Source organism: Carassius auratus, chromosome 43, assembly GCF_003368295.1.
Source record: "Carassius auratus strain Wakin chromosome 43, ASM336829v1, whole genome shotgun sequence".
NCBI lineage: Eukaryota > Metazoa > Chordata > Actinopteri > Cypriniformes > Cyprinidae > Carassius > Carassius auratus.
In genome coordinates, this window is record NC_039285.1 from 2,634,315 (window position 1) to 2,656,252 (window position 21,938).

At 35.2% G+C, this 21,938-nt stretch overlaps 1 protein-coding gene across 4 annotated transcripts in view; it reads right to left on the reverse strand.

The window, feature by feature from the left end:
* LOC113061425 (leucine-rich repeat and calponin homology domain-containing protein 3-like) overlaps positions 1–21,938 on the reverse strand; it is a 29,309-nt gene that overhangs the window by 5,308 nt on the left and 2,063 nt on the right. The window contains exons 2-21 of one of the 4 annotated variants that reach the window (XM_026230521.1): positions 13,129–13,273; positions 11,226–11,352; positions 11,047–11,152; positions 10,827–10,963; positions 10,591–10,700; positions 8,519–8,612; positions 8,287–8,413; positions 8,058–8,203; positions 7,912–7,988; positions 7,543–7,588; positions 7,281–7,421; positions 6,328–6,375; positions 5,679–5,759; positions 4,657–4,728; positions 3,130–3,163; positions 2,924–3,025; positions 1,362–1,462; positions 1,044–1,181; positions 868–945; positions 64–626 (exon numbers count right to left, since the gene is read on the reverse strand). In XM_026230521.1, coding sequence (XP_026086306.1) covers positions 429–626; positions 868–945; positions 1,044–1,181; positions 1,362–1,462; positions 2,924–3,025; positions 3,130–3,163; positions 4,657–4,728; positions 5,679–5,759; positions 6,328–6,375; positions 7,281–7,421; positions 7,543–7,588; positions 7,912–7,988; positions 8,058–8,203; positions 8,287–8,413; positions 8,519–8,612; positions 10,591–10,700; positions 10,827–10,963; positions 11,047–11,152; positions 11,226–11,352; positions 13,129–13,273 — 2,108 coding nt within the window. In that variant the 3' untranslated portion in view covers positions 64–428. Of the gene's footprint in view, positions 1–63; positions 627–867; positions 946–1,043; positions 1,182–1,361; positions 1,463–2,923; positions 3,026–3,129; positions 3,164–4,656; positions 4,729–5,678; positions 5,760–6,144; positions 6,199–6,327; positions 6,376–7,280; positions 7,422–7,542; positions 7,589–7,911; positions 7,989–8,057; positions 8,204–8,286; positions 8,414–8,518; positions 8,613–10,590; positions 10,701–10,826; positions 10,964–11,046; positions 11,153–11,225; positions 11,353–13,128; positions 13,274–21,938 lie in introns of those variants that run through there. The other 3 variants (XM_026230522.1, XM_026230523.1, XM_026230524.1) reach the window with 3 other exon arrangements.

A 21,938-nucleotide genomic window follows, 5' to 3' on the forward strand; every position in this document is an offset into this window, starting at 1 on the left:
AACAGTTACTTTAAATTGTAATAATATTTGTCAGTTTTAATGTTTTTACTGTATTTTTGATCAAATAAATGCAGCCTTGGTGAGCAGAAAAGTCTTCCTTTAAAAATATTTAAAATGAAATCTTTTACCTCAAACTGAACAGTAGTGCAATTTAATTTCCTTTAAAGAAATGGCCTTTCTTTCATCACAATTCTTTCCAGTCTATGCACTAATACAATTCAATCAACTTGTATCATTTTATCAGCACACTTTACTGAAATTTGCTTGAATGCTTCAAAGCGGACAAAATCACACAAAGGGGGCGGAGCTTAGCAAAGTATCACTATAAATGTAATATCTGTGCACATAAACACAGCCTATCCTGTAATTCTGCTCAAACACACAAACAGTTGGAAATTTTAAGGCTATGATCAATAAGGAAGTGTGATTTAAAGGGTTGGCACCAGGTGGCAGTAAAGAGCACACAGCAGCGACATGATTGACAGGTAGAAAAGGGCAAATCCAGCCAGCTGGGAAGAAGGGGCGGAGTGAAGAGGAGGCGGAGCCAGGGAGAGCAAGGCCTCAACCAGCCTGAACACACAAACCACCTCCCCTTTCAGCACGTCACCCGCTGAACACAAACTATCCTGCCCACAGGGCCGAGACAAGGACCAAGAGGAACAAATAAAACACAACGAGGGGTTGATGGGATGGTTTAAATTGGAAGGGAATAGAGGGAGAGAGAGAAAGAGTTAGTAGTATTAGCGTTAAAACTTGACAGCACTAGAGGAAACAGCAAGAGATGTTATGTTTGAAGCAAACATGCAGCAGAGAATTAATTTTTTTTATTTAGTTTTAAAGACTTAAAGTGCAGGAGACCAAATATACCTGAGGAACTCCAATTCTGCGGCACGCCTCCAGGAAGTTCTCCACATTTCGTCGACACTTGGCCATCGTCAGTTTGGGCTGGAAAGAGAGAAAACATGAAGCCTCCTATGGACAGACTCGCACACACACTTAAGAAATGTAGCATTGACTAAAATAAACCCCAAAAGGTCACCCACCACTGCCGGTGAGGGTACATGGATGCTCGATATGGATCGGGGACGCACGTGGTTGGCCAGATGGCACAACACGACCCCGTCAGTCAAAGCTGCCCCAAGATCACTAGGTAAGGACACCTTGAGTCGACACTCGATATTCTACAGGAGGGATGAAAATAAGACAAAGAAAAAGGGTAAAAACTAAAACTGCACCAAATATAAATTAAAGCTACATTTTTACATAGCAATAATAATAAAAAGTATATATACGTATAGAAATAATAGATACATAAATGATGGATAACTGAAAGAGGAGGGTACTAAAGGAGTTTGACGCACCCTTCTCAGCTGCTCTATTAGGATCGCCTCCTCTCCCGTTGGGGCGGGGCTCTGTGTGGGAGTGGCTTCCACTGGCTCCGCCTTCTCTGTGCCGGATTCTCCTGTAAAACACGTATTCCATTCGGAGCATGTCACAAAGTAACAATCAGCAGCAATGATTGACATGCTTGTAACGGAGCACAACAAAAAAGCCCAGTTATTTTAGTATTTATACACAGTATTTATTGATATTTTAAAGTAGCTGTTATATTGTTTTTTTTTTGTTTTTTTTTTTTTATATTTGTTTAGCTTTTAACTTACATTTCAGTTTTCATGTTTATGTTTTTTCAATTTAATATTTATATTTCTGCTTTATTTCAATGAGCACTTCAATTATATATTCAATTTCAGTTATTTAGCTAACAGTAACAACATTGACACATTTTCAGTGACTTTTGATTCCCGTAGCTTTTCTCACATTTTCTCTATAAGGATTTTAAATTCTTCAATTAAGAATTCAAGACAAACCAACGACGAATGACATCATCACAGCAAGAGTCGACCGATAATGATTTTTGCCGATACCGATAGCTAGGTTGGACCACACTGGCCAATACCGATTAATTCACCAAAAATGTATATTGAACAAAAACTAAAAAAGTGCTTTATTTGTGCAAAAAAAAAAAAAAAAAAAAAAAAGAAAGCCCTATGAAATCCGTTAAATTTCCATTTCCATTTTAATTTTTCTCCACTACTTTTTAATAGTTAAACTGAAGTTTATTAATCATAAAGCAAGTCTAATTAATTAAAAATACTGAAACAAAAATGACATGTTTAGGGCCCTATGAAATGTTACATTTTTTTATCACCATATTTTTTATTGTTACCAAATTTGACCAAATGTTAATGTATATAAATGTAAAATGTATGTAAATGGATGTCGCATTCAACTCGAGCAGTGGTCTAAAACAGTTTATTTATTCACAAAACGGACCAAAGTTTACTTCAAGAATGAGAAATGAGGCATAGATAAGTTTGAAGTTCATTGTTTAAAAAATGGAGCAAACGGAAAGAGCAATCTAGATTCGGGGCGAATATAACGTAATTTAACAGAAAGCATGGATTTTTGCAGATAATCGATTGTTTCAGCAATAAACTATCGGTACCGATTAATCTGCAAAACCGATACATCGGTCAACCTCTAATCACAGCATGAGATTCAAAGCAAAGTCTATGAAAACAACTGCAAATAAAGGAGGCAATGGTACAACCCCTTGTACTTCAATTCTTTCCTGAGGGTTAGGAAACAGCTACACAAAATGATTAAACATTATAATGCAAAACTGCTGACTACAAGCAACTGCTAAAACACAATACTTCAGGAGTTCATTAGAAAACATTAAAATATACAAACCAACATTAAAAACCTTCATTGTGGGAGTGAGCACTGAGCAGTCAAATAAAATAACTTTTTAGATTTCTGTGGTAATTTTATATAAAATACGAACCATAAGCACAAATAAAAGTGTCCGAGCATCATATGTTTAATCAAAGAAGAAATTGTCTGCATCAGGTGAACACACCTTTTTTCTTCTCCTCTCGCTGACTCAGGCGAAACAGGTAACTCTCGGGTCTCTGATTGGGGCCGCAGGAGGGGGACGGGGGGGACTGAGGGGACTGGAGCGCTGCACGACATGCAAAGAGTTAAAATGTGATGTGGGACAAAGAGATTAATGATAACACAGCAGGAAAGAGGATAAAAAAAAGTCTGATTTAAACAAACACATACCGGAGGGTGACACCGAGGCATAATCTTCACCTTGCTACCGAAGGAAGGAGAAAAAAATAAAAGGCCAAATCAGTGGAAATAACACAAATAATGAACAGTGTATCTTACGAAGATGTCCATCACAGCTTTTCTTCACAGTTTAATGACCTCACTTTCACACGAGGTTTTTGATGTGAGAACTTCCAAACCCGAAACAAACATGCACACACAGCGTTACATCATCAGATTACTTTTTTCAAGCAACTAGTAAAGTAATGCATTACTTTTTAATTTAAAACCTAGTATCGGAGTTACTTTTTCAAAAAAGTAAAAGGTTAGTTACTTTGTTTTTAACATTTATTGACTGACAAGTCTCCTGTCCCCATATTGAGAGAAATCTGGAGTACAGAGGCGTTGTGTGAACATGATGTAGTTCTAGACTAAATGTGAATGTGCATTAATTCATTCCACTAGCAAAAAAAAAAAAAGTTTAGTATTCAGCAAAATTAATTAAAACAGTGAAATGCAAACTCAGTATAAATTAAAATGTATGCATTTAGCAGACGCTTTTATCCAAAGTGACTTACAGTGCATTCAGGCAAACATTTTTCACCTAACGTGTTCCCTGGGAATCGAACCTACAACCTTGCGCTGCTAACACAATGCTCTACCACTTGAGCCACAGGAACACTATAGAATATGTTAAACAACACAAATATAACTAATCCCATTTTATTAACTAATGTCTTTGCTGCTGACCTTTGATGATCCAGTTCAACCATACTAATAAGCAAAAATGATTATCAATTGTGCTTTATTGTTGTTGTTTTTTAATTGCTGAAGAGTGTTGAACCTTCTTCTCCTGTGTTCTACAAAGTGAATTTACTTCTTAATCCTTCAGCCTGAGGTTTATTCATTACACTTTATGATGTGAAAGGGCTTTTACATTTGCTATGAATAGAACTTATAATTTTTAAAAACAATCGAGCCCTGTTAATATTTTAAAAAGTAACGCAAAAGTAACACAAATGTAATGTAACATTACTTTTCATAAAAAGTAACCAAGTAATGTAATAAGTTACTTTTTTAGGGAGTAACGCAACATTGCATTAATAATGCATTACTTAAGTAACTTTCCCTAACACTGCATGCACATGCATCAGCTGAAATCTTAAACCACGTCCTAAACAGGCAGCTTTTCAGCATCATTTCCTCAATTAAATGCAAATACTACTCAAAGTTTCAAAATTGCAGTCAATCATTACATATTTCAGGTTTATTACAGTTCGAAAAGAAACAAAAAGGCCAAAAACTGATATTTTGTTAAGCAATGCTTGTCGGAGTTGCGGCCTGTTTTGGATTAAACTCCTATTTAACAGATTGATCAAATGATGCTTTGCTGCATTCAGGCATGCAAGATCTTAGTGCTAGCACAATAAATTTGTGTGGGGATTTTTTGAAAGAAAAATCATCCACATTAATCATATTTGCATCTACAGAAGTACAGTGACAGAGGCAGATCTTCCCCGGGCTCTTGTGGTTCAGTACCTGCGGCGTACAGGAGGCAGAGACGGAGAAAGTGGGAGACACACACCCATCCAGAGGCACAGCAGAGAGGGACTAGCCAGCCAGAGCAATGAGCAGAGGGTAACGAAAGGGAAAAGGGTGATACAGGAAATAAATAGAGGGTTTGAGAAAGAGAAAGTCTTTGTTCAGGAATAGTCAGAGTATAAAAGATTTAATAAGTTTATTACTGAAATTACTGCAGGAAACATATGATGAGAAAATATTACTGCAGTAATTCATTAACTTACGTTTTCATTTATTCCAAAATTTCTAAATGCTTTCTTTTAAGGGTCATAATCTGCTTTGCCTTAAAATAAAACCAAAATAAATTACTATATTATAGTATAATTATTATTATTATTATTATTGTTGTTGTTGTTACGACTACTACTACTGCTGCTAAAATGTAAATAAATCAACATAATAAGATTATTTGCATTTACAGAAATAAATTGATGGAGGCGGATTATTTTTTATTAATCTATAAATAAATAAATATTAAAATTGACAAGTTTAAAACAACTTTTGAGAATAAAATCATAAAGAAAAAATAAGCTTATTTGCAATCTACAGAAATTAACTGGAGGCAGATCATCTCCAGGCACAAAAAAAGAAGATATTGTTATTGTTTTACATTTTAAAACTTAAATTTAAATTATATATATATATATATATATATATATATATATATATATATACTGGTTTATAAATCACTAAATGGTCTAGGACCTCAATGCACTGCAGAAATACTCATTGAAAATAAACACTCAGATCATTAGGATCAAGTCAGTTAGAAATACCAAAGGTTCACTTAAATCAACAGGAGTCCGCTTTTAGCTATTTTGCCACCACTGTATGAAAAGTGCATTATAAATAAACTTGCCTTACCTTGCCTAACCCTAATTATGATCAACACTACTAATTGTGAAACACCATTAATCAATAGTAGTGCATGTTAAGTCCCCATTTAGAGAGCTAGCTAAACATGTCTGTGTGTCTTTCACCTGTTTGTGAGGGTCTGGCCTCTTCTTTATAGTGTTGGTATCTGTGTCTATCTCAAATATCAGTAGGGGCTCAAACTCACTCTGACAGAGGACCAACATGACAGAGAGAGAAAGAGAAAGAGAAAGAGAAAGACAGAGGGAAGATGAAGAGAGCAGACAGGGAAGCAAAAAGAAGCAGGGCAGGCGTGTTAAAAAAGCAGATCTAAAATTAAAGGTGCACTCAGCAAGCTTTAATAGTCAATATAAATATAAAAAACAATATTTTCAAGCCACTAGACTAGGACAGCAATTATTTGAGTAAACTTTTAATTACTGAGTGCAACTTCAAAAAGGATGCCAGCAGTTCAAACTGAATAGAAATAACCTTAAATCATGTTAATACATTATGCAAAGTTAACGGAGGTGAACACAAGAGAAATGAGGTGAGGCAGATGGTGACGCATGATCCGAGCTGATTGGCTCTTACCATGAAGAGGGCGGAGTCATCGGTGTGAGTGGACCGTCTGGAGGGGTACAGATTCTGGGGTGGGACAGTATGCATATGACCACAGAGCCACACTCTCACATTCACACACACACACACACACACAGCAGGAAGATGTGATGGATAGGGAGGAAGTGATTGTGCAAATCTGAAGAGGAGACTCACCTCACTGTCTGTTGGACTGAGCTTCGAAGGGCTCTGAGACAACTTGTGCTGAAAATACAAAGACAGAAAATGCATTTCTAATCTCTAGAAACACCACCAGGCAGATCCGGGGAGCGTTTCTGATCAGGATTTGGATGCTACAGATCACATTTCATCGTGATGTATTTTGCTATAACCTGAATAAGGCCAAATATCATTAAATTAAAACTACTGGTAAACTTTTAGTAGCCTAAAGCAAGATTTAAAGGGATAGTTCACCCTAAAAAATGCAAATGGTCATAAGTTACTATGAGTTTCTTTCATCTATTGAGCAGAAGATATAAAAAAAAAAAAGATATTTTGAATAATAAGCTGATGGTAGCCATTGACTTCCATAGTAATTTCTTCCATACTCTAGAAGTCGATGGCTACCGTCAAATATTTAGTTACAAACATTCCCTAAAATATCTTCTTTAGAAGAAAGAAACTAATAATGGTTAGTAACGTCTTGAGGGTGAGTAAATGGTGACCGAATCTTCATTTTTGGGTGAAGCATATCTTATTAGCTTTACAGTTCTGCTGGGATGATGCACTTACTGTTGCTTTCTAAGATTTTTTTACCCAAATGGTCACTAACAAGTGTCTAAATGGGACACTTAAACATCTTCACACCGAACAGGCAAATTCATTTAATTCCTAGTCTGCTTTTACAACCTCGCTGTGTTTATAATCATGCTCTTGCAAACTATTCTCTAAACTCAAACTTTAAAGAAAATTGTATAATTGTATTTAGGCTTCAAAATTCATAAAGATTGTGTTAATTTGTGAATATTATCATGATGAATAAAGCATATATGCATCATGAATGTTTTTTGGTCACAGAGCCTATTTAATGCAATAGCTCAAAAGCCACTGGAAAAATCAGAACGGGTTTTAGTGAAGGGAACAAGTGTGATGCTAATTTCTAGACTTACCTTGGCATTATTCATAACAGCATCTCTTTGCACTGATCTTGTTTTCTGTCTCTCTTCTTCGTACCGCAGAGCCGCCAGATGAGCTTCTCTTCTCACTCTCTCCACACCGCCACCAGAACCTGACAACACACCAGCGGACCGCTGACACACACACACACACACACACACACACACACACACACACACACAACCAGAGTAAATCCACAGGTTTTCGATTTGATTGGCTGCATAATGAGTGGTGTATGTGTCCCGGGACTCTCACCTGGTTATGAGTGAATGAAGATGTGACCGCTGTATCCGACCCACCACTAAAGAGAAGAGAAAACAACTTTTAGTGAACACACAGATGACATTTGACTTCTCTGTTCAGACTTAATTCTGTTTAAATCGTTTTTTTTTTTTACTGAATTGTCCATTTTTTTATGTATTATGTGATTAACACACACATATACATGCATGCATACATATATATTTATTTAATTATGTATTTATATATAAACTTTTTTTTTAAATAATAAAAAAAATATAAAAGCAGGTGGGAAACAAGCATGAAAAACCAGATCACTAGTGTTTATGATAGTGTGGAGAGTACATTACACATTGTAATGATCAAGTTTAATAAGCTCAGTACCGGTTATTTAAGGAGGTTTGGTGTCTCGGATCATCGGTTCTCAAGTCTCTGAATGGGCTGGTCTTCACAGGTGAACCCTAGAAACATAATAAAGCTATCATTAGCACTAGAAGTGATGTGATCAAGCATTAAGAAGAAGTGCGCACCTCTCTGGTGATTCGTCTTTCAATGTAGGCCATGAACTGTGAGCTGAGGCTGACAGGCTCCGCCCCTCTACGGCTCCGCCCATCCTCCCCCTCATCATCCACCGTACAGCTGTCAATGAAGTCTATCTGTTCAATCTCCGTTTCCACTTCAGAAAGACACAAAGATAAAATTAAACTTCCTGTAATGGACCGCTTCTCGTCCAGAACTGGTGTGTCATGAGCCTCTCACATGTGCCATTGGTCACGTGAGACCCCGTCCGAGGATCCTCGCGCTCTCTTTCTCTGTCTCGTCTCTGTCTTTGCTCTTTGGTGATTTCCGCCACTCTCAACGGCAAGTCTGACAACTCGTCTGAAGGCTTTAGATGGGGAAGAGGAGGAACGGAACAATAAATAAAGCGATAATAAAGAACAACAGCAGGATAGAGTAGATTCTTGATAAGAGTGATCTGAATAACACTTGCCTCATTTCCTGACCACCTCTTGTCTCCGCTGTCCACGCTGTTAAAGCCAGAGTCCAGAGCTCCGTACGGCCGGCCGGGAAACAAATCCTCTGCACTGAGAAACAAACAGACCGGAGAGAACAACATCACGTCATCTGAGGTTTCAAAAGGACCAAACACATTCAAATAGTCTGCAAAAAAATATATATATTTTTCTAGCATCCATATACATTTTAACAAGAGTTTGGGTAGAAAGTGTGCATCTGTGCGAAACCCCCACGATGCCAGGATCTTATTATGCATTTGCCAAAGAGTTTTTTCCCCAAACACGTTGATATGTGGTTTCTTGAGAGTTGTGGGTGTTTTTTTACTGGTCCAACTCAAAACGGTCTGTTGGATTTTCTGGTTTTTAGAGATGGTCAATGCAAGACTGTGGTATATTCTCATTGTATTTATTATTTTATATTTTACTTGATTCTATTTTTTATTTTAAATAATTGTATATTCTATATTTTAGTGTAGTTTATATGTAGACTTTTTCATTTTCTGGTCTCTAAATAAGGTTTGTATCCCTCCTTCAATGCAAATTGTGGTATTTTATCACTTATTTTATTATTATTATTTCTTGAATTTTATTGAAATGTTTTTTCATTTTATATTCTATATTTTGTTTTACTTTACCTCAAGTCTTTTTTTCTGGTCTCTAAATAAGGCTTGGGTCCCTCCTTCAATGCAAATTGAGGTATTTTCTCACTTATTTTAATAATAATAAAAAAATAATAATAAAATAAATTGTTATTGCATTTTATATTCTATATTTTATATTTTGTTTTACTTTACCTAGGGCCCTATGATTTCTGCGATGCAGAAAACGCGGACAAAATCGCGGAATCCAGTCATAAAAACGGATTTTACAGTTTAACATGGAATGTCACGGAATTTGCCAAATTTTGGATGAATTAATCAAAAGTTGGTCATTGCACTCACATCAAATCGCGATATGGACTGTTCAGCAGCTTGTACATAGTCTACTACTACTAAAAAAAATCTAACAATTTTTTTTAAGGTTTAAATCACACAACATTTCTTCCATGTTTTATTTTTAGTAGTAAATCCCCTTGGTTTACCAAAAAATAAAAGTTTGCTTAATTTTCTATATTTAAAATATATATTAAATCAATGTTTAATGCCTTCATTTGAAAACCAGAAAAATGCAAATACACAACAGAGTTTCTGAGGGGGAAAAACATTTCATAAGGCTATTTAAAAAAAAAACAAAAACGAATAAATGTAAGTTGTTTTTATGCGTTTAAATAATTAGAGATGTTAAAACACAGAATTAGGTAACAATAAAACATATGGTGAATAAAAATAAAACGTTTCATAGGACCATAAATATGTAATTTTTGTAAAACTTTTAATAAATTGATGCGAAAATGTATAAGTTTTATGATTTTAATGAATTAGACACGCTTTTTTATTTATACAACTTAATTTAACCATGAAAAAGGAGTGGAGAAAAATTAAAATGGAAAAAAATGGAATCCAGGAAAATTAAAACGGAAAAAAAAAAATTTAGGAAAAAATAAAACAGATTTCCTAGGGCCCTATTTAACAGAGGGGTTTTTTTTTTGGTCTCTTGATGGCTTGGGTCCCTCCTTCAATGCAAGTCTGTTGCATTTAATTTTTATGCCATTTTATAATTTGGAATAATTTGGAATCTTTTAGATTTTCAGATTTTTATATTTTATTTTCTTCACCACCACAAAAAATATCCTGCTTATTCAGAAAAGTAATAGCAACCTCTCGCCAACAAGATTTCGTACTGTATTTGTGTACACTAGTTGTTCTGTATATCATCTGTCAAATCTCCAGAAGTTTGATCTCTACATCATCTCATCTACTGTCATCCGGTCTTGCTGCAATCTCTCCCGTCTTCATACCTTCATTCCGATCAATCCAAGCTTTCATTCTGCCAAGTGTTTTTTCCTTTCCCTCCCTCCTTATCTGCAGAATCGCCCTGCTCTGTGCGTCCTCTGAGAGACACGGCCGATAAACACACTAAAACCCAGGGAACTGAACTGAGTTCTTACTAGGATCCGTAGGGCACTGGTCTTCTGTCGTAGTCTGGAAGGTCTGATGCTGCTTTACACGCCTCCATGTTGAGATATTTAAATATATGGATCTTTCCCTTTATACAGATCTGGAAGAAGATGCAGAAAAATGATGATCCCGAAGGATGTGTAACCTCACAGAGATGCTCCAAATTTTGTAATTTCATAAAATGAAATATTTATTCAATGTAGATCAAAACAGGAATGTGTGTTACCTGTGCAGGTGGACTCTGGAGAGGATTGTTGTCAAGAATGATGCTCTGGAGGTGTCTGAGATTGCGGTAGCACACTGGGATCGTCGTTACCTTATTACAGGAAAAATCGAGCCGGACCAACGGCAGCTCGGCCAGCTCTGCAAACCCAACAACACAGAAATGACACAAGCACATCTATAAGAAAACATGACTCGTTTCATCAGGTGTGTGTGGTTCTGACCAGGAGGCAGACGAACGAGGTGGTTTCTGCGGATGTTGAGGTCACGCAGAGCTTCCAGCTGACCGATCTGTGGAGGAAGCGTCTGGATCTCATTGCAGCTGACATCCTTGAAGACAGAGAGAGAACTGATGAGTAAAGTGCACTAATAGCACTAGTGAGACGAGCGCTGGTCCACACACCAGTTCAGTGAGCTGTCTGAGTCTGCCCAGATCCTCCGGCAGCGATAGCAGCTTGTTATTGCAGGCGATCAAAACTTTGAGCGGCAGTCGGCACAGATGAGCGGGGAGACTGGACAACTGGTTTCGACTGTGGAGAAAAAGACAACCAAGGGAATAAGAAAACACGGGGTACAATGTCTAGAGTGGTACTTTCACTTGAACTATTAAATGTGACCCTGCAGCACAAAACAAGTCTCTGGGGTATATGTGTAGCAATAGCCAAAAAAACATTGTATAGGACAAAATTATCGATTTTTCTTTTATGGCAAAAATCATTAGGATATTAGGTAAAGATCATGTTCCACGAAGATATTTTTTTAATTTCCTACTTTAAATATATCAAATCTTAATTTTTTAATTTTTGCATTGCTAAGAATTTTTTTTGCACCCTTAGATTCCAGATTTCCAATTAGTTGTATCTCGGCCAAATATTGTCTGATCCTAATAAACCAAACATCAATGGAAAGACACTTAAGACTGGTCCAGGGTCACAAATATAAAAGGCAATGCAGTTCATAAAGAGTTCTGAAGTGTTTATGTTTCTAACAGTGTTGTTATTATTAACTAGACCTATTTTAGTACTCTATTAATTTACTGCTTGTTTTCTTTCCATAAAAAAACAATAGCTTTTCTAATCTTTTTATATTCTATTTGTTTTCTTTTTATTAATTATACAATTAAGAAAAGCAAAAAAATGCCTCTAACATTAGCTTGCTCTTTTCTTTTTCTATTCTGTTTTCTTTTTAATTATTATATAATAAAAAATAAACCCTGTTACATTTACAGCGTTAAGCAAACTCATTAGCTGATAAACATACCACTGCTCTTTTAAATTTTTATTGCATGCTTATATAGTCCTCGTTTTGGGAATAAATGACTAAATGTAAACTAAAACTAACAAAAAAAATGTTTAAATAAAAACTATAAATATTAGATGAAAATATGTTATTTTAGATTTTCAATATAATTTTATTTTATAATGAATAGTTTTGATTTTATTTTGAATATTTTTTGAGATTTTGCTAAAGTGTTGTTATTGTTAACAAACTATAAAAAATGTACTAAAATTTGAATGTAAAAATGTATCTAAGAAAATAGAAATAATCAGAAGGAAAACCTAAATGCAACAACTTTATTAGAAATAAGAAATGTTGCTTTATAAACTAACTGAAATTAAAAGTATTAAAATGACTAAAAGCTAAATAGAGTAAATAGAGTAAAAAAAACTTGGAAATCTAAAAATAACAGCTCAAAATATTAAATAATACTATAAAAATAATAATATATAATACTAAAATACAATAAAATAACACTAAGTGGCTTTTAACTTGACTAAGCCCTCTCAATTAGATTCTCTTCTCTAGGTATGGCCTTCAATGTAAGGCTGCGTGATTTTTTTTTTTTCATCTTCGGATCACTTACAGTAATAACACACCTCATGCATGTCTAAAAAAGCCAAACACTATGAAGTGTCATTATGTCTGAAACACAAACAGTGCAGGACCCGTAGAAGCTGAATTTGGGTCAGACATTCTTCAAATGCCTAACCTTACGCATAAGCAACAGCACTTTAGTAAACACCATTAATTAACATTTGTCTCAAAGCAACTGAAAATAAAATATGGTTTTGGTGAATTACTCACTCAACTGAGTTACTTGTCAGACGGTTGGAATCTTTTTAGGAAATGCATAATACGAGATGGTTTAAATCTCAAAATCAAATTTTTTTTTCACTCCAAAATGCCATGTTAATACACTTCTGCTGTTTAGCTGTGGTAACAATGAAAATGGTTAAATAGCAAAAATTTCCTCTTTTTTTTTTTTTTGCATGTTGTGTTATGAATGCCGTGTCTGCGGATATGACCTGATGTTTAGGTAGGTGAGAGACTGTAGGTTGATCAGACTCTCTGGAAGAGAACGTAGGCAGTTCTGGTACAGGTTCAGATTCTCCAGCGACACGTACATGCACACCTCCACCGGCAGCTCCGTCAACCTGTTTCGTGATAGATCTGAGAGCACAGATAACAGAGAGAAAGAGACAATGAGAAACGCATGTCTGGCATCCAGGACTGCTGCACACCTGTCTTTGGTTTGGCTCATGTTAAAGCGTGTTTGGTGAGCTCTTGCATGGAAATACAATCTCTGAAAATCCTCTAGAACTTTGTTCTATTTTCCTGCTGGTCAAAGAAATGATACAAATATAACAGCATCAGCCAAAATGTATGTATATAAATATATATTTTATTACTGTTTATATAAGCATATTTCCACCTTTTTGTGTACTAGTTCATACAACACATAAATAAAATAAATCTATTGAAGGACAGCGATCTGAAGAATGTGATCTTTCAGAAGTTTCTGATCATCACAAACTCATTATCTGCTACAAATGGTAAAATAGGGATCAGATTCACGTCTGAATGGGGGGAAAAAAGAAATACATTTCTATTGCACACTTATTATACAGGTTCATGGATGTGGTTGTATTATGAATGTCAATGAAATATAGATGCATGATTATAGTTGTTGTAATTTTAATTTGAAATGCATGCTTAAATGACAATGAAGAAATTCAAGTAACACTCGCTGTATTTTGCATGCACACAAATTTTAATTTCAAATAGAAAATGCATGCACATATTATACAAAATAATTAATTTAGAGCCTTATGTTTACTGCAATGCAGAAAATGTGGAGTGCAGTCATAAAAATGTTAATTTACTGTATAACACAGAAGAATGTCATGGAATTTGACAAATTTTGCATGAATTAATCAAAATGACAAAGTTGTGAATGAATGGCTCAAATGAGCGGTTTCATCTACTTCACACATACAAGCACTAGTGACACTACTACTACTACTTATAGAATTATTAAAATGTTATTTTTTAAGGAATAATTGCACAATTTTATCTACCAAGTTTTAACTTCAATATCAAGCATCTGTTGCAAAGGAGAGTTTGGTTAATTTTCATTTGATTAAAGGGTTAATTAAATTAATGTTTAATGCCTTCATTTGATAACCAGAAATATTTAAATACACAACACAGAAGAAAAAGAAAAATTTAATTTCATAGGATTATATTATTATATAACAAAAATATAATAAAAATAATCAATTAAATAAAAAAGTTACAATTAAGTTCCGTTTACACATTCAATTAAACAGAATATTGTAAAAATTAAACTAAATGAAGATGCATCTGAAATCTGAATCTGATCTAGTAACAGCAATATTGCAGCCTTTTTTACACATTTCTCACTTTTTCCAGACCACTTTCAATCCCACAATACTCCAAGTTAAACCGTTTAGTAACTGTGTAGGGGTAAACAAAGTCCCTCATGCATCAAGATTTAGGATCTTCTTCAGATCTAATCCAGAAATCTTGCTTTGATTTCAGAACAGGGTTCCTACACATTTCATTTCAAAATCCCATGCTTTTCCAGACTCAAATTTCCAAACCTCTCCGTAGATTTTTTTTGACCATGTTTAACATAAATGGTTCATAAAATATTATTTTCAGCTTTATATTTGGTATATGCTGTAGTACAGTCATCTGTATTAATTAAATAAAAATAAAACAAATTATATATATATATTTTTTTCTCCTCAGGGTTTTTTTTTCTCTCTGATTTTCTCAAAGTGACAACACAGAGCCTATAAAAAAATGCAGACTTTTGCATGCACACAAAGAACATTTTTTGTGCCCTCAAGAAACCATTAAATAAAAAAAGAGATCAAATCTCACAAGCATGGATCAGTGTTTTGCTACACATATAGAAATCATGCCTGTAAACAAAAACTAACAAAAAAAAACACACACGTCACATGAAAAAGTGCACTTTGAATTAATTCAGTCATGTTTGACAATCACTGATAAATCCCTAAAGAGCTGCCATGAAAACACACTTCTTGTATGATACATTTATTTTCATTAAATTCTTAATTAGAAGAAAACTCAAAAAGTCTGGAAATGCAAACATTTTTCCCAAACTTTGCTTTTTGTTTTCACACTCTTCAAGAACTGGAAATTACTCGAATTCCCTACATTTCCAAACCACGTAGGAACCGTGTCATAAAAATTCAAGTGACTCTTCATATATTAGCATGCACAAATATACTCAGACTTCACCCTCACACACACTTTCAAGCAGGACCCCATGACCACCAAAAATAGCTGCTGGGCTGGGAGTGAGATAAGGGTCCATTTTTCTGTTCTGGCCTACATGAAAGAGGCCAGTATATCCTCACTGCGGCTCTAAAACTCATTTCTACTTCAGACCAGATTCTGGCTCTAATAATAGCAAAACGCAGAGAGAGACATCAGACAATGGTCACGCAGGAGATGATGAAGATCTTACAGCCGTTTCACACACACCACATGCAGCTGTGATGGTGTACGGTTTACATTACAGCTCACAAAGCTACAGGACAGGACCGCTCTTACCCCAAGAAGAGACCAAGCTTGTTTTGTGAAGGATTTGATCTTAAAATCCATCATCATTGGTTTAGATGCTTCTCAAGTACAAAATATTTTTTTTCCGGCAAAAACTACAAATAGCACTTACTTGGAAATTTTGTCTATATTTTATATAAATTAATTTACATTTAAGATGATTTTAAATATATATATATATATATGTATATGTATGTATATATATATATATATATATATATATATATATATATATATATATATATGTATATATATATATATATATATATATATATATATATATGTGTGTGTGTGTGTGTGTGTGTGTGTGTGTGTGTGTGTATGTATTATGAATACATTCACATTTTCTGAGTATAGTAATAGCAAAAACACAAAAAAAGAGAACAAAGATAAAATATTTTAATATAAAAATAATAAATATAAAATATATATTTATATAACAATAATAATAATAACAATAATAATAATAATTAAAAAAATATTCTTTATTTTCTGATACGTTGAAGTTTTTTTTTTTTTATTCTGTTGGTATGTTCTGAATAAACTAAATAAAAACAGAGCAATTCTCACACACCTGAATCAGTGTTTTGCTACACATAATCAAAGTAATCATGGCTTCACGGCCTGTGTATGTAGTTTGTGGAGCTGTGTGGATGGACTAATGGATTTCCAATCCACACTGGATCTATATTTGTAACTGTGCAGCTGTGCAGAGATCCGGGATGGGGAAGACAGGAAGTGCTGCTGACTGTAACGTCTGCTACCTAAAACCAGCACACATACAGATCCATTACACAGAGCTCAGAACAGAATTTGGTAAAAAAGGAAGTGGAACGCAAGAAAAAATAAAACATTTCATCATAAATGCCAAAATGCAATTTCTCTTAATTTTTCAAACTGATGTTAAAGTGTACACGTTTCATGATTTCATGACACCCACACAATAAACTGGATATATGTTTACAAATCTGAGGGTGATTCAGGGTCAAAGAAAACTAAAAAAACTAAAATATGCATGAATACAATAAAGCTTATTTTTTAGGTTTTAGATGCTCATGCAAACCTCACAAGCACACACTGTTATTGGAAACACCCACTAAACAAGCAAAGTGGGATCAAGATCATATCAGGCCTAGACAGGATCCAAAACACTTGTGCTAAACAGTCCCTGATCCCCTTGTTTACAAACCTTACTGTAATTCTGAGACGAGACACCAACATTATACAGAACCGAGATGAGCAATGACTGAGTAATGTGCATCAGCTCTTCTCGTTTTCCGTTTGTGAGTTCATTCTGAGATTCTGTCAAGCACCAGACTCAGCCGGACTCATGACCTCTGTCAAGTAATATCAAGATGACTTCACTTCCTCCATACTTTTACACAACAGCTATCACTTCTGGCCTCGAGGCGAGACAACGGCAGACAGTTCAATCCTGCATTTCCCTCAAAGGATTCCTTCTAGATCAAATATCTCTTTCAGTAGTCTTTCCAATAAAACACACTGCAATACACTATTCTATTCATGCATGAGATAAATAAACATACATACATCATGAATCTTCAATGCATCACACAGAATTAACACTAGTAACAAGACCACAAATTAAAAATAACTTCATGAACAATGTTATAACACAGTACAACAATAAGAAGCCCAGACATTTTCAAGGAACAATCCTGTTATTATGCCTAATAGTAATGCAATTTCTTGCTTTTGTAGTTGCTCTTTTCTGTCATGGACACGTCAGTGCTGCATAATGAAGACAAGCACTTCTTTCTCGGTCCGTGTCTGTGATGTGTGAGAGCAGAACACAAGAGAAGACACGCCAGCGTATGTTTAAGTGCTCATCATGTTGCAACCAAAAGTCTCTCAGCGGTGAACTTCACATGCCTCTTTATAGGGCCAAAAGCCTCAGTTTAAAACAAAGCATGGCGTGGGAAAGTGTGTAACTGCAATGTCTCCAACATTTACAATGCAAGTAAACTGACATGACCACAGTCAACAGTGCTTTGAAAGAGTTAGTGTTCCTCAAAACACTCATGCACTGCTAAAACATATTATCGGTCCAAATACATTACATTTCGCCCCAAAATCCTTTTTTTTTTTAATTTTAATGCCACATTGTCATTATGGTATAAAGTATGGTACTTTTAGTGACTCTTCTTTTGAATAGATTTTTTTTTACTTTAAAGTTTTGTTTTTTTTTCTTTTTTGACAACATTACAATGGAACATTTGCATGCAACATTTTTGATGTTACTAACATCAAAAATGTTGCATGCAAATGTTCCCTTATAAGGGCAAAATTCACTATGCAAAAAAAAAAAAAAAAACTTAAATGGTCCTAAAACAGGCAATGCAAACCTATAATTCTTATTGTATTACTTTTATATTTTAGGAGGACCCAAACCGAAAAGTTTCTTGAGATTAAATCTTAAAAGGACTAATTAAAATCTAATTAAACTAAACAAAAACACAATATTTACAAAAGGTTTTTATAGTTAGTCTTAGATAAAAAAAAAAAAAATTAATACAAATAACCAATAGATAAACACCCAACAAAGAGAAAAAAATAGCCAATAATTAAATAAATAACTAATAAATAAGTATCCAATAAATTAATAACCAACAAATAAATAAATAACTAAACATATATCCTAAAAGAGTCATTTAGGAGTTGAAATCATCCCAATAAAATAATCAATGAAATATTTGCACCAGTTAACAAAACCTTGAGAGTGCTAATTAAGCAGAATGATAATTTAACGGTGAGCCTAACATTCACAACCAAACCTCCACTGCAATTTTATTCTGTTTTATTCTTATTCTTCGTGAAAATATGTTCAGAAAGATTAATAAGCTTTGTTCGGGATGTTAAACTACTTTAGGAGCCCTAAGGACTGCCATGGTGAAAATATTATTTGAAATTTCCTCGTGAAATTTGCCAGAGTACGTATGGGTCAGTGTTTTGATTGCAGAAGAGTTCGACCATGGATTACTAACTCCAGGTATGTTTTTGATGAGGATATGACCATGCAGAATGGTTAAAAGAGTCTATGTTGAATGATAAAGACCCTTTATTAATAATTTACTTGGGGGAAAAATGTGCAATACTAAATCATAAGTACATAATCGCAAAATAATCGACCGATTAATCGATTATCAAAATAATCGTTAGTTGCAGCCCTAATTGACACAGTGGTCCAGAATGCCTTGTTATCACTCTCCGATGACAGACACCTGTTTGGAGTCTTCTGCGCTGAGGGAAGATAGCGTTCCTCTTTCACAGGAGACCAGGACATTTGACACAGTTCACAGGACAACACAGCCAAAGCAATCAGAGGAGGTAATATCTGAGGTCAAGTCAGCAGAGACTTACAAACACTCTCAACAATAGCTGCTCGACTATGAATTATTAAAGACGAACGGCCAGCAGATCATTTCAGTGATGCATTTTTAGATTACACCCCAGGTGGAGCATTCAGATCTGTAACTCATTAAAATGACTTCACACACTGTCAGAAGCATTCGTACTTTTAACTGAAAAAGAGGTTAAAATACTTCCTGAAAAACCTGTTATTGCTCAGCTGTATGTTATTTACCATGTTACACTGTAGTGCTTCATTTACACTGCAAAGGTGGCATAGAGGCGCTTCTGAAGAGGCATTCAGGTCTTTACACTGACTGTTTAAAACTTTTCAGGGGTGGCATAAATGCATGTTCACTGCATTTACAACTGTATATGATACTAGGGGCTGAGTCTTGGATAATTTAGGCTGACTTTTAATGCGCCTCGGTAAAGACATCCTAATCTTCATATTTGTGAAGTTGTTTTAGAGATACACTAGAAGTAATCTTATGCCTAATGTACATAGCAAATGTGGCAAGGAAGCGCTTCTTAAGTGGCATTTAGGTTAATTATGTTTAATGCTGCTCAGAGAAGGAAAAAATGCATGTTCACAGCATTCACAACTATATACTATAATACGAGGGGCTGAAGTGGGTCACAGTTGGCATAATTTAATCTGGATTTTATATGAAATTGGGTCTCGTCACTATATTTTAAACAGGCACAGAGCAGCCATAACTCAGCTGTGCAAAGATGGCTATAAATGAAAAAGTCCCCATTAAAAAAAGAAAAAAATAAGTGTTATTTTACTGTAGGTTACCTTATTATACACTCTAAAAAATGCCATTGGTGGTTTCAAATAGTGGGTAAAATATGAAGTAACCTAGCTGGTGGGTTAAGTTTTTTAATTAAATTTATAACCTAAAAGTTGGAGAAATCATATTAGATTTCACAGGACAAATTGTTCAATTTTACTGTTTTGTATTTGTAAAGATTTAAAGGGATAGTTCACCATTTTTGTTTTCTTTGAGCAGAAAAAGTATTCTCGTAGCTTCATGACATTAAGGTTGAACCACTTGTGTAACAAGGACTATTTTAAAGGGGGGGTGAAATGCTATTTCATGCATACTGAGTTTTTTACACTGTTAAAGAGTTGGATTCCCATGCTAAACATGGACAAAGTTTCAAAAATTAAGTTGTACGTTTGAAGGAGTATTTTTGTTCCCAAAATACTCCTTCCGGTTTGTCACAAGTTTCGGAAAGTTTTTTTCGAGTATGGCTCTGTGTGACGTTAGATGGAGTGGAATTTCCTTATATGGTCCTAAGTAACTTCTGCCGGAAGAGCGAGCGCTCCCGTATAGCAAAGCACTGAGAGCACAACAGACTTCACTGATCAGAGCGAGAGCGTCACGAAATGTCACAAAAGAAGTGTGTTTTTGGTTGCCACGGCAAGACAACCCTGCACAGATTACCAAAAAATAAAACAGCATTAAGGGACCAGTGGATGGATTTTATTTTTACAGAGCATCCACGGAGTTGTGCAAGTGTTTTTGTTTGTTCCCTGCATTTCAAAGATGCTTGTTCACAAGGCCCAGTTTGACGACGGATTTGCGTATCGTTTATTTCTTAAGGATGATGCAATCCCAAGGAAAAAGGGTCACGATAGTGTGTTGGAACCGCAGGCGGTGAGTAAAACTGCTTCAAATATCTCTGCTTCCTTGTTAGTGCGTCCGCCTCCCATGCCGGAGATCCGGGTTCGAGCCCCGCTCGGAGCGAGTCGTTGCTGCTGCTGCTCTCGTTCAGTTTCAGCCTCTGGATCTGATTCGGGATCATAAATAAACGGCTGAATCTGACTGTTAGCCATGGTTTGTTTTGGATGATGGGTTTTCCCTCACGGTAATGTCACAGCTTCCAGACGCTCTCAACACAAAAGCCTACTCGCGCTCGTGATTCTTTAGCTCCGCCCACACGTCACGCCTCCAGTCAGTCGTGTTTTTCCGGGAAAAATCGGTACAGACTATCTTTCTCTTATGAATATAATAAAACTAAAGACTTTTTGGATTTATGAAGGATGCAGTACTACTCTATATGTACTCAAGATTAACAGGATATTGAGTGAAAACGAGCATTTCACCCCCCCTTTAATGATGTCTTTACTACATTTCTGTGCCTGGGCACATTTCAGTTGCATTGAAATGTCAGAAAGCTCTCAGATTTCATAAAAAATATTTTAATTTGCATTTCAAAAGGTGAACAAAGGTATTTTTGGTTTGGAATGACATGAGAGTGAGTAATTAATTACAGAATAAAAATTGTTGGGTAACAACGCCTTCACAGAAAAAAAGCAAAAAAAAAAAAGCAAAATGTCATTATTAATAAACCTCTCAGTAGGAATCAAGAGGCAATGTTAAATTGCTATTATCAGCCGAGAAAAAAAAAAAAGACCCATAAACTCTCTGGCAAAAACAAAGCTATGGCACTCACAATCTGTCATTAGCAAACCATAACAAACTCACAGTCACAGCAAAGCAATAGAACTATTTTGGGTGTTGCAAAGCATTGAAAGCTTTCCTTATTTTTTTTCCCCCATTCATTCCTACAGTCTGCATTTTTTCGTGAACCGGCTTTGGATGAGAACGAAATCAAGAGATTTTTGTGTGGATCCCAGAATGCACTTCACAGACGATCAATATTGACACAGACACAAGACACCAAGTATGCTCGGGATCAGAGCTGTAGTCCTGAGCGACGATGACCATTTCCTATTTTCAGACCGTGCAACACAATACGAGGTGGCTAAGCGGGGTAACACTAACTAGACTTTGTTGAATAAGGACAGTAATAGTGAAACTTACATTAAGAAACG